This window comes from Marmota monax, unplaced genomic scaffold, assembly GCF_021218885.2.
Source record: "Marmota monax isolate L192 unplaced genomic scaffold, Marmota_monax_Labrador192_F-V1.1 WCK01_AAM20220418_F8-fsc00158, whole genome shotgun sequence".
Taxonomy (NCBI): Eukaryota; Metazoa; Chordata; class Mammalia; order Rodentia; family Sciuridae; genus Marmota; species Marmota monax.
In genome coordinates this window covers 2,446,414-2,459,368 of record NW_026694092.1, presented here as the reverse complement: position 1 = coordinate 2,459,368, position 12,955 = coordinate 2,446,414, and the positions used below count along the sequence as shown (strand labels likewise).

At 38.6% G+C, this 12,955-nt stretch overlaps 1 protein-coding gene across 1 annotated transcript in view; it reads right to left on the bottom strand.

The window, feature by feature from the left end:
* Positions 1-3,581, bottom strand: part of Otc (ornithine transcarbamylase) — a 58,047-nt gene extending 54,466 nt beyond the window's left edge. The window contains exon 1 of the mRNA XM_046465037.2: positions 3,382-3,581. Coding sequence (XP_046320993.1) covers positions 3,382-3,458 — 77 coding nt within the window. The 5' untranslated portion in view covers positions 3,459-3,581. The remainder of the gene's footprint in view (positions 1-3,381) is intronic.
* Between the last annotated feature and the right edge of the window lie 9,374 nt (positions 3,582-12,955).

The window sequence follows — 12,955 nt, the reverse complement described above, 5'->3', positions numbered from 1 at the left end:
AGTTATGTGAGTCCTTATAGAGGTCTGGAATGAAATAGCTGAAAACCAGTCACCTCCAGCTACAATCCATAACCTCTACAGAATTGGTGGCTTAGCTCAATATTCTTTGAAGAAATTTCTATTTGTGAGATGAAATTGAACTGCGCTTACAAATTGGTCTTCTCTGATAAAGAAAGAGATTTTTAGTGGTTTCTTTAAAAGCTCTAAGTGGTTTCCCTAATAGGCAACAAATCATAGGACACTATTATCCAAACACAGCCAGGCTCCAGAGCCTTGTTTGTGAGATGGAAAGCCTGTGGATTGGATGTTTTCAGCAGTCTTGGTGTCTGATCTTATTGATTTTGTAAAAAAGAAAAATTAATTGACTAAAAATGATTGATCCAGGGGCCTGTGTAGATGGTTTCAGCCTCAATTCAGCTGTTATTTTATCTTGTCCATGGCAAAATGGCTCCTCACTTCAAAACTGTGCAATTCTTTTTTTGTGGCACTGCCAAACCCTAACCACCTATTTCCCATTACTCTCTAGTGGTAAACTCACATGGTATGTTGCATAACAAGGATCTTCCACTTTCTCCAAGAGATGGGAAAAAAACACAAAGAACCCAAATCTTGGTGGAAGGCTGAAAATCAAAATAGAAATATAACACAAAGTTGCCCAGGAGCTTTTCTCTTCATTGAGGGGAGTTTTTTTTTTTTTTATGAAAGGTTGTAGGTCTTATTAAAGATCAGCAATTCTGAATTCATCTAGCTGGCAGGTAGTATGGCTAAACAAAATAGTAGGAAAGAAAAATACCTATGCCACATGAGAACACCGTATTGAAACCATTTCAAGGATAACTTATTTTTTCAATAGAGACACACTATTGGATTTCTCACAACCTAGGTGGCTTGAGGCTTTCTTATTTTCAAACAGCAAGTATAGATTTGGCTTGCTTTAGCCATATTTTGCCCTTGTCTCCTTCACTGTGAAAGACAGCTAGCCAGGATTTTCAGAAATGTAGTCTAGCTAATTGGATATAGAGAAGAGAATATTAGTGCATATCCAAAAAAGGCCCAGTTATTTGGAAGAAGTTCTACCTGCCAAATTTAATCTGCAAGGATAGTTTAAAAAAATCAAACAACTGTAATTTTCCAAGAAGAGTACAAGTATCAAGTTTTGGTTATCCATTCATTAGAGTATTTTCATCTCAATAATTTTTTTCTTTGTTAAAAACTATGGAATAAGGGCTGGGGTTGTAGCTCAGTGGTAGAGCACTTCCCTAACATGTGTGAGGCACTGGGTTCGATCCTCAGCACCACATAAAAATAAATAAAATAAATAAAGGTTCATCAACAACTAAACATTGTTTAAAATTTTTTTTTAAAATATGGAATAAAATTCCATCACATTTTTATCTGATATAACTCACTGGAATAAGATAATAAAGGAACAATGGACATTGATCTGTTACTTTATAGGTCTCACACACTGTCTCATTGATTATCACTAGATTGTGACTTCATGTGGCTGGAATGAAGTATCTTTTTTAATGTATTCTTTTAGTTGTAGATGGACACAATTACTTTATTTTGTTTATTTATTTTTGTATGGTGTTGAGAATCAAACCCAATGCCTCACACATGCAAGGCAGGCGCTCTACCACTGAGCTACAATCCCAGCCCTGGCATGAAATAACTTATTACCTTATTTACTACTATATATCCAACATCTTCCATAGGGCATGGCATGAAATGGTGCTCAATTAATGTTTGTAGGCTTAATGATTGAACTACCTTGTAATGTAGGCAGAGCCAAGTATTATCCTTTTCCCATTTTGTAGGGGAAGCAACATTACAGATTAGTTTAATGACTTATTTAAGGTCATATAGCTAGTTAGTTCCCGCCCCAGAACTTAGTTCTTTAGGCTCTTAAATCCGAGTTTTTCTCCAGATTCTTGGATTATATGGCCTAACTCTATCATTAGTTGGTAAACCCCATAATCTCTGTGGGTTTCATTGATCTTCTCTATAAAATAAGAGAAGGCATTATTTCATAGCTATGAAGTCTCACCTAAGTCTAATACTATGGGCTTAATTTACATCATCAGTCACTATGCCATTTTGACTTCCAAGAGCCTTGCATTCACCAAAGAAGTGGTGCTAGCCAGGCTAGTAGCAGATGCCTGTAATCCCAGCAATTTGGGAGGATGGGGCAGGAGGATGCCAAGTCAAGGTCAGCCTCAGAAATGTAGCAAGACCCTAAGCAACTTAGAGAGACCTTTCTCAAAATTAAATAATTAGAAGGGGCTGGGGGTGTAGCTAAGTAGCAAAGTGCCCCTGGGTTCAATCCCCAGTACCAAAAAGAAAAATAAGGCTGAGGAGAGGAGGAGGAGGAGGGGGAGGAGGAGGGGGAGGGGGAGGGGGAAGGGGGGGAGGGGGAGGAGGAGGAGGAGGAGGAGGAGGAGGAGAAGGAGAGCTAACAGCAGAGTACAGAGAACCTAGAGCTGTCAGATGATCCAGAGAAGTGAGGCCCAGGGCCACTGTCAGATTAGGTCCACTTCCTAATAGTAGGAGAAAACTTCACACCAGAACCTTCTTCCTTTAGGAAGTCAGAGAGGTTCTTTTGAGGTTGGTTTAGAGAGTAAAGAGGCTCTGAGGAAATTCTGATTGTCAACAGGCAATTATACTCTAGAAGCTTCCTGGCACTCGTGTCTGTACTTCATGGCCTTGCTTACCCAGCTAACACATTTTCCTGCTCTCTCTTCCCTCTTCCCCACTGCCACCCTCCATGTCACCTTCAACCACATGCTCAATGGCTGCAAGCAGGATGTAAGCTTTTATCATGAATTCATTGTAGGCAACCTCCTTTGCACATGCCACCAACAATTTCAGAGATGAATTTCAAATTTGGATTTTATAAACAACAAAAAACCAGTTATCCTCATTACATATAAGGGTCCTTTACTGTAGCTTTGTAAATATTTTCCGGGTTGCTATTTGTAGTCTGTTTTTAAAAGGAACTGATTAGTCCCAACACCCTAGAGTGATATATTATTTTCCAGAAAACCCAAATACAAGTTGAAGGCCCTGCGTAAATTAGTTCCTCTCATTTCCTTCAGCCAGTTGCTTGTTTAAAATGTACACAAATGGAAGATGTCAAGAATATTTAGTCTGTTATACCTGCTGCCGGTAGCTTCTCCCAACCCGGTGCACAATGAAATCTGATTACAGAAAGTCTGAGAAATGAAAGCTTCACTGGAATTAGAGACAGCTGCATCACATAAGCTAGACCGTGCTGTTACACTCTGCAGAAAGAGATCTTTTGCAACTGCACTCCTCTGCAGAATGCAATTTCATTTATCACTATGGTTCCTAAATCAGACCCAAATCTCTGTCACTTACCGAAAATTTCGTACCACAAAATTGTGACCATTTCTAAGAGATGCATTGTTGAACAGGATCCTCAAATTAAACAGCATCTTCTTTTGATGTGTAAAGAATAACTCTATGCTCTTGACAACTCCACAGCAAGTCAGCCAGTGGGAGCCACCTCAAAGCTGTGAATGCTTTCAATTGCAGAGAGAGGGCAAAGGTTGAATCACCCTTCAACCACCTTATCCGTTTGTTCTGGTTAGAGATACAACAGGGCAGGGTGCAAGAGCATTTGAACTTTAAGCCTAATTCCACTGCTGTGTATTTTTTGAAAAAAAAAAAAATCCTGACTCTTTTAGTGCCCAGCCTCCTCATTTTTCATAATGTATTTATACTGTCAGATGCTTGTATAAAATCAGTTGACAAGTACCCATTGAGCATATAATGTATGCAAGGCACTGTGGTGCTGGCTGCTGTGAAGGTACATAGAAATAACTCATTCAGAAAATGTGAACTGGCAGTGCAGAACCCCAGATGTAGATGTGACAGCCCTGAGTATTTCCACTTTCCTACCTCTCTGTCCCAGGCTTTCCACAAAAGCGAACAGAAAGAAGTGGCTTGGAAGGGGTGTGTGTATGTGTGTGGGGGGGAATCTAGAGATAGGAAAGAGGTATGATAAAAAGATCTGTCTTGGAGCTTCCCTTGTTCCTTGCACATAGTAGGTTTTCAATAAATAAATAACTGCTTATTAGTTCTAGCAGCATCTGACCATCAATAGAAGTGAGGAGGGAATATTATATTGTCCTCCCTCCCCACCAGCAGTCTCTCCAGATCACCAAGGGACCATCCACAGCTTCACATTCATTCATTTATCCATAGATATAAATCAGATGTTTCCAAAGTGTATTGTGTCTTAGACAGTGGGCTAGACTAGAATTTTGGAAAAGGAAATGATCTGACCTTTGCAAAGTTTACATTTCAATAAAGATGATAATATTTGTAAATAAACATCCATAATACAATCCCACAGGAGCAGTCCAGATAAATTTGTCTTGCATCACAGGGAAGGGGGAATGTTCCAAGATAGGAAGGGTGGAAGGCTAGGAAGAAAGGAAAGGGGTGGGTGCCACCTCTTCTGGCCAATTTATATGACTTACCCAACCTAGGAAAGCACTTTCTAGAAGTCTGAGCAATACAAAAATGAGTGTGATTTTAAAACCAACTATGGCCACTTCAGGGACAAGGATAGTTGTGATGCCATAATTGATGTTAGCAGGGGAATAAATCTTGACACTATTCCCTTCTACTCATGGAGAATGATGTGAGATAAAGAGAAAGACAAATTTCTGAACCTTTGCCAAATATTCTATTCTGGAAAAGAATATTCCAGGAAGAAGCAACTGTAAAGGCACAGAGATGAGACATTAGAAAGTAAATGTGCCAAGTAGAATAGATGGCTGCTTTGTTTGAAAAGACAGTAAAGCATCTTTAAAGAGGCAAAACAAGGCCAGTTGTTGGACAGGTTTCAGAAAAGTCAAATTGCTCACGTAATACAAGGGAGGGAAATTGGATGTTTGCACGGAAAGAGGGCATATCATCACCTTGTTATCGTCAGCAAATTGTGCTAACCACACAAACAACTTGCATGAGCAATTCTCAGGGAGAAGTTATTCTTGTCTTCTGTGTTCTGAGCTAGAGAACGTGGGTACCACTTCTGAGATGCTGAAGTAACACACAAATCTTAATTCTAAGGAAGTAGGAGCTCAAAGCTGGAGGGGACTGAGAGATGCTGCCCATAGAAATTAGTAGCTGCACTTGAAGTGAGTTGAGATTAAAGGCAATTTCACTGAATCTGAAAAGGCTCTCTCACTGACTTAGCCATCTCTGGAGCCTATTTACCTTATTGGCTTTGATGTCCATCCTCAGAATTCATCCAAGGGCTCTTGTTGACCCCTCCGTGATTTCTGTAATCCAGCTTCAACTGCCTAGTTTGACTTCCTAACTTGTTCCCTTTGTTTATTCTGTCTTCCATTCATTCATATTTTTTTCTGTGCTGGGTGGGCTCTGAGGAATATAGTGATGAGTGATGAGTCCCTTCCCATCTGGAGTTCATCATTTGGAATGACTCTGGGATACAACTTTTGTCTCTGTCCTTTGACTCCATACATCCTAACCAAGGGAGAGGGGTTTGTTACCTACTCCCTTCTTCAGGCCACATGAGATCCCCCAGCTTGGCTTGACCCTCAATCAGCTTCCACCATCAGAGGATAGGTATTAGCTAGGTTTTCTGAAGGAGGTGGTCCTGATCTTCAATGAATTGCAAGAATTGGAGAATTTTCAAAATTGGAAGGATCTAAAAGGATTTTATAGCAAATGAAGGAAGCTTTGAGTAGACACAGGAGACTGAACAAATAGAGTATATAGGGTAACAACCAATGATTCACAGATGGAACAAAGGGTCCACCCCAACCATTAACTATTTAAATGAAGTCCTGCTACCACCAAGAACACCATGGAAAATATAAAACCATGAGTGTCTGTGTCCTGTTTGTATCTCCTTGGCATTCAGTCTTCCCTGAAATACCTGACACTCCTTTTTATTATTATAATTAACCATATTAATTGTTTAAGTTAATGGGATATTTCCATACATGCATATATTCTGCTTTATTGTGTCTATCCTTCCTTTTCCCCACAACCCCCTTCCCAGTCCCTCATAGTCCCTCTCCTATATTTAGATCATCTTCTTGTTTGTTTAGTTTCCTCATTGACAGAAAACATGATACTTGTCTTTCTATGTTTGGCTTATTTTGCTTAACATGATGTCCCTCCAGTTACATCCCTAGTAAAATCCAAGCACTAGACAGGGAATCAATGTAATGTAAAAGAAAGAATGAAGAGAATGATGTTTGAAGATCAAATGTGACCTCTGACTCAGTCACTGATGGTGAACTTGATTGAGTCACTTGAGATCCTCAGAATCCTTATCTATCCAACAAAAGTTTTTATAAAATGACTTAGACAGTGCTTGGGAAACCTTAGCATGCTTACCAAACACGAGGTAAAGTGTCTAACAGCATGGTATAGCTATTACAAAAAACATATATTGCAAATTTGAGCTCTATACAAAAAAGGAATATGGTTGTTACTATAGTGAGAAGCTCTGGTTTATTTCTGAGTTTGACTAATTACATAAATAATATTTATAGCCAATTGTCTAGACTCCTAAAGAAACCACAGCATTTGCATGCAATACACCCTTTAGTTGTCTTCCAAGTTATGTGAAATTGTTGCAGATGTTGTATTTTCTACTGGATATGTGCCGCAGTCTGGCTGGGCACAATTCAGGAGCCACTTGTCAAAAGAAACAAACTTTATTTTTAGAACACACACACCGCACCACACAGCTCCTCAGGAAAACCCTCAGAGCCCAACTGCCACCACTGGCTTCCCACAAGCCTCTCAACCTCCCCCAATCCTCCTGCTCTTGAGGCCGATTGGCTGGGTCGCCTGGGCAGAGCCAAAAAAAGTCCCCCAATGAGCAGCTCCCTGGTCTGAAAGGGCGGGGAAACAGCCCAATGAGCATCACCGCAGAGGAGCCAATCAGTTGGCAGCTAGAAGTTTGCTGGGGCACTGTGAGCCAATCATCAGCTGGCAGCTGGAAGTTTGCTGGCAGCTGGAAGTTTGCTGGGGCCCCTTCGGCTGTGGCTCTCAACAGATATGAACAAAAAGCCTTGTATCCTTGTCTGAGCCCAGTGTCCATCCTATGGACATGAGAGGGAGTAGCCTTAGAATGAAATTGTGATTGGCAGAATGGAAAAAGGAAAAAATTCAGTCATTTATGACATTATTAAATTTTAAAATCAACCAACATAATTACCTTCACTACCACTTAACACCTTGTTATGTGAAATAATTAATGTCCTTGTTCTTGAAATCACTCCGAAATGGGGTTTAGTTACTTGTTGCCAAATGCCTACTAATACACAATTTGGATTAGGTTTTGAAGGTTTATTTCTTATATAACAACATGGAAAAAATCATGTCTAGTTCAGAACCTATTGCTTATTGGTTGAATAACCTTAAGCAAGTCAAGTCAATTTCCTTATATATAAATAGAAACAAGTTCCATCACACCAGAAAACCTGCCTTTATTATTATTTTTTTTTAGTTGCTGATGGATCTTTATTTTATTTATTTGTACATGGTGCTGAGAATCGAACCCAGTGCCTCATGCCTGCTAGGCAAGTGCTCTACCACTGAGCCACAACCTCAGCCCCAGAAAACCTGCCTTTAAATCCATAAGTAATCACACCCTCTCCTCTAACCCCTTGTATACTGATGATTTTTCTCTCCCTTACAGCTTTGCCTTTTTCAGAATGTAACATAAATTGAATCATACATAATCTTTTCAGATTGGCTTCTTTCACTCAGCATAATGTCTTCAAAATTTATCCTCGTTGCATGTATCACTAGTTTTTTCCTTTTATTGTTGAACAGTACCCAATTGTGAGAACATATCACAGTTTATTTATCCATTCCCCATAAAGGACACTTGGGTGCTTCTTGGTTGGGGAGCTTATAGTAAATAGATCTGCTATAAACATTTCTGTAAATGTTTTTGTGAGAACATACGTTTGATTTACCTAGGGTAAATATCTAAGAGTAGAAAGACTGGATCTTATTGTAGTTATATGCTTAACTTTTGAAAACACTGTCACATTGTTTTCCAAAATGACTACACCATTTTGCAGTCCCAGAAGTAAAGCATGAGAGATCCTTCCAGCACTTGGTATTGTCACTATTTTTCAAATATGTAATGCAAATTATGGTTTTAATTTGCATTTCTATAAAGGTTAATAATTTTGAACATCTTTTCATGTGATTATTTGTCATCCACGTCTTCTTTGGTGAAATTTCTGTTAAAACCTATTGTCCACCTTTTAAAATTAATTTATTTCTTATTGTGTATATATAGTCACATACATATATATTCTTGATACAAGATCTTTATTGTATATATGACATGAAAATACTTTTTTCCCAGTCTGTAGCTTGTATTTTATTCTCCAGACAGTGTCTTTTTTCCTTATTTTTATTGGTGCATTATAGTTGTATATAAAGTAAGGATTTATTGTTACATATTTGTACATGCACATAATATAACAATATAATTCAGCAAATATTATTCCCCAGTATTCCCCCTTTCTCTTCCCTTCTCCCTCACCCTGGTCAGTCAGTATATATTTTTTTAAGTTTTTTAAAAATATTTTTTTTAGTTGTAGATGGACACAATACTTTTATTTATTTGTTTATTTTTATGTGGCACCAGGGATCAAACCCAGTGCCTCACGCATGCTAGGCAAGCGCTTTACCACTGAGCCACAAATCTGGCCCCTAGGCAGTATATTTTGTAAAGAAAAAAATTTTTAATTTTGATCAAGTTCAATTTACCATTTTTTTTCTTTTCACAGATCAAGCTGTTGATACTATATCTATAAAGTATTTGCATAACCCAAGGTCACAAAGATTTTCTTCTCTGCATTCTGAAAGTTTTATGGCCATACATTTGGTATTCAGATCTATGATCTATTTGAGATAAGTTTCATCTAAGGTTTGTGGTTTAGATTGAGGATTTTCCCCCCAACATATTGATGTCCAATTTCCCTTTTCTTATGAGCTCTCTATGTCTTGGATCAGATCCACTATGGGGAAGAATCCAATAATTCTTATGCATTAATATCCCTGGAATGCTTCGTAAGCTGTAAAGCTCTGCCTATGGAAGAATTATTATGTGACTTGGATCTTCATGGGAACTGGCAATAAGAAAAAAAATTAGACTTATGGTAGTGAAAGAAATCACCTATCAGTTGGCTATATTTTTCTCTCCCCATGTTTATATGTTACCCAAGGAGCTCCTGATTTACAGAAAATCTGAAAATTACTTTTCAATTAACAGATGGTAATGGGACTTTGTCTAAAAATATTGATTCAGGGGTGTTTTCTTGCTACAACACTGCTAAGTGTTTGTTCAAATGGCAGGCCCTAAGGGAAATTGTGAAATCAGTAAAAATTATCTCTATCCTTTTTCCCACTATATACTTTCAACTGAGGCATTTGAAGAAGGTAATCAGTTTCCCCATGAAGTCCAAAATTCTGAACAGAGTGTGAAATGCTGTTCATCAAATTTAAGATTGGCTTAAATCTTAAATTTGATGTAAAGAGAAGAAAGTATAATCTTTCTTCTCTTGACATATAGACCACATTGCCATTGAAGTCATTCTGATGATCACTTAATCTTGCAGTTCTTGGTTTTAATCTGAGCTCTGGATTTTCCAGAGCTTAGAAGGGACAAAAATCTCAAGATTTTATGCCTAATGCCTTTTACGTTATGATCTAGTAAATTTCAGCATAAAAGACAAGACTAAGAAATGCACAGCACAATTTATGAGATAGGAAAAGGGTAAAAATTTTATGGTTAATGATCCAACCTCATGTCAGAGGCAGATGAGATGCAAAGGGCAAGTTCTTTTTCAAGGGTACCCTTTTATTTGCTCAAGCTCCCACCCAGAATCCTAGAGCCATCTCTTCCCCCATAGGCTGATTCCAATTCCTCCCCTTGGAAGTGCAGAGGTCAAGTTGTGCATAAAGGAGATTTATTGGCAGACCAAAGGCTATCAAGCATTAAGCAAACAGGGAAATCACAGATGTTCAAAGTTCACCAGTGTCTCAACCATCATCCCTGAAGCTCCCTGGGACTACTAGACACTTCCAGGCCTGAGTAATGAAGACCTTGTGAGATCATTGGCATTGCTTCCTACTTAGTCTACAAGCACTGTGTTGGGAATAATTTCCATGACAATATTCTCCCCTCAAGTCCAGGACACATATCCTTAGATGTACTCAAAAGCCATGCTTATTGAATGCCTTCTATGCCCATTTTTACTTCTTGATGAAACATGCAATCATCTTTGTGGTTGATGCCTCTCTCCAGACCCTACTTGGGAAGTCATCTTAACTTGCTCTTGATTGTTTTTTTAGGCTACATGTGCTAAGCAAGTGCTGAGCCCTCACCTTCAGCTGTTGGTTAAACACAGCCTTCTTTTCTTAAGGCTGATCCATTGGAAACAACTCAGTGGCCTGTAAAGATGCAACCTATCCAGTATCTAGAAGATACACTATGGGAATCTTTTGTCCCTAATATAAAAGAGAAACAAGCCCTTTTAATGCAACTTAGTTGAATATTTGGAGGCTGGGTTATGAGACTGGGCACTCACCATCACTGATTTCATCCTCCAGAATTTTTCAACTGGAGTTCAGGATCATTTCTTTTGGAAAACCAAGTAGTTCATTCCCAGGTCACCCTTGATTGTTACCCAGTGTATTGCCATTAAGGAATAAGCAAATCATTTGGGAAGCAGTGTAAGCGAGTTAATCCAAGGATTTGAGAAGGAGCAATTTATGTTAAGCAAATTAGTTTCTCTAAGCCTCAGATCCCTCCTTTGTTGATTGGTGGCACTATTAGTTCCTACTTGTAGCTGTGTTGTAAGGATGGAATGTGATAGTGGATTGTAGGGTACGTGGCTCAGTGTTTGTCATGAGACCCAGGAAACAGGGCTGGAGGTTCTGGCAATTGAAAGATACGGTGGGGATATTGGTCATCCTTTATTTGGAGGCTGCCATCGCCATTAGCAAGCCCCCAGCTTCAGCTTCAACCACCAGCCAGTTTCATTGTAGTCCCCATTTTGTCCCAATTAGCCTATCCCTTTTATTTGCAGGCCAAACAAAGAAGGCACACTGCCAACAGGTTACATAAGGGGGCGCATGCTTACAACTAAATGTTTATGACCTTAAATCTAAACACTGAACCACAATGTTAACTAACCATAAATAACTGAATCCCAGCCTTGGTACACGCTAAAAATATAACATAGCCCCCGGAAGTCTTGGCAAAGGAGACTAAATACAGCCATGTTTGTGCCTAACCCATCAGTGTTCAATAAATATTAGCTTTTGTAAATTACTACAATCAGTACATGTGGTGAGAGCCCCCACCTCTGGTCCTGTGATTGTTTTATAATAGTCACTTTCCTAGAAATAAAAGTATTTGGGGGCTTTACTTTCTTTGATCTACTCTTTGGGGTTGTATGAAATTTCAAATCACCCTGTTGTTCTCTAAATAAAAAAATAAGAAACAAGTGCAATGGTTTGCAGTGAGTACCTATGGTGTGGCTTCTTTTTCTCTTTTCCTTTTTCCCATAAATGATGTGAAAACAAAGAACTTTGTTCTCCGTCAATACATCAACTGCCTAACATTGTAAGTTTCTAATCTTTTATTGTCCTTCTGTGACCTGTCACGCTAAGCAACCTATCCCATTTGAGATGAAAATGAGATAAAGTAATTAATGATTGTTAAGTGTTTCAAAAATACAAAGCACTCTATAAATGCCAAGAGTGATTATTGCCTTCCAGTGTAAAGAAGTATAATAAAAATGGATCATAAAATCTCTTCACTATCATGGCCACTACTCTTTTCGCCACTTAAAATTTACAATTACAGTCTGCTTATTCAAAGCAATGAGGGCCATGAAAACAAGGCAGTCATTTTCTAAAGGAGGTTTGCCCCAATCAATTGAACACAAAATGACTCTGGAGACATCAACAATACATTTTACAAAGTCCATGTGAAAATAACACATCAAAATCACCTTTAGAAGCCTGGCATGGTGGTGCATGCCAGTAATTCCTGTGACTCTGGAGGCTGAAGCACAAGTTCAAGGCCTCACTCAGCAACTTAGTGAGGCCCTGTCTCAAAATAAAAAATAAAAAGGGATTGGGCTAGAACTCAGTGGTTGAGTGCCCCTGGGTTCAATCCTCAGTAGTAGAAAAAATAATTTTAAGTCAAACATGTACTTGATACACTTAACCTACTGACTATCCTAGCTTAGCAACACAGCACACCACAATTGTTAGTTGTTTCCCCCTTGTGATTATGTAGCTTACTGGGAACTGGAGCTTGTTGCTGCTGGTCAGAATCATGAGAGTATCAGATTGCATAGAGCTAGCCAAGGAAAAGATCAAAATTCAAAACTGCAAGTACAGTTTCTGTTAAATGCATATCATTTTTGTACCATTATAAAGAAAACAAACAACAACAAAAAAGCCAAACCATTGTAAGTTAGGAACCATCTATGTATCACTACCATGTATTTGTTCTCATACTCTCTGCATCATAGCAGCAGGACACTAGACAGAGAGAATAAATAATCCAGATAACCTTGGGTTAGGAAGGGGGCAAAGGGTAAATGCATTATTGAGTTCAGAAGAAACTATTTGATCAACTTAAAGTGAAAGCTATTTGCTAGTTTCCCTACTTTAATTCCAAATTGAACTGCATTTTAAACTTGCCAGGTATAACTGTCATGTCTGGAAGCCCACCTATTTCTTTGAGTTTAAAGAATCCTGGGGACTTTAGTAGGATTCTACAAAGGGTTAAGACATGAGGAGGGATGTAAACAATTGAGTTTTCATTGGAGGGCATGAACATATTCTTGGTCCAGGATTTAAGGTTGTTTTGGAGCCACATTATTATAGAAGTGTTTTA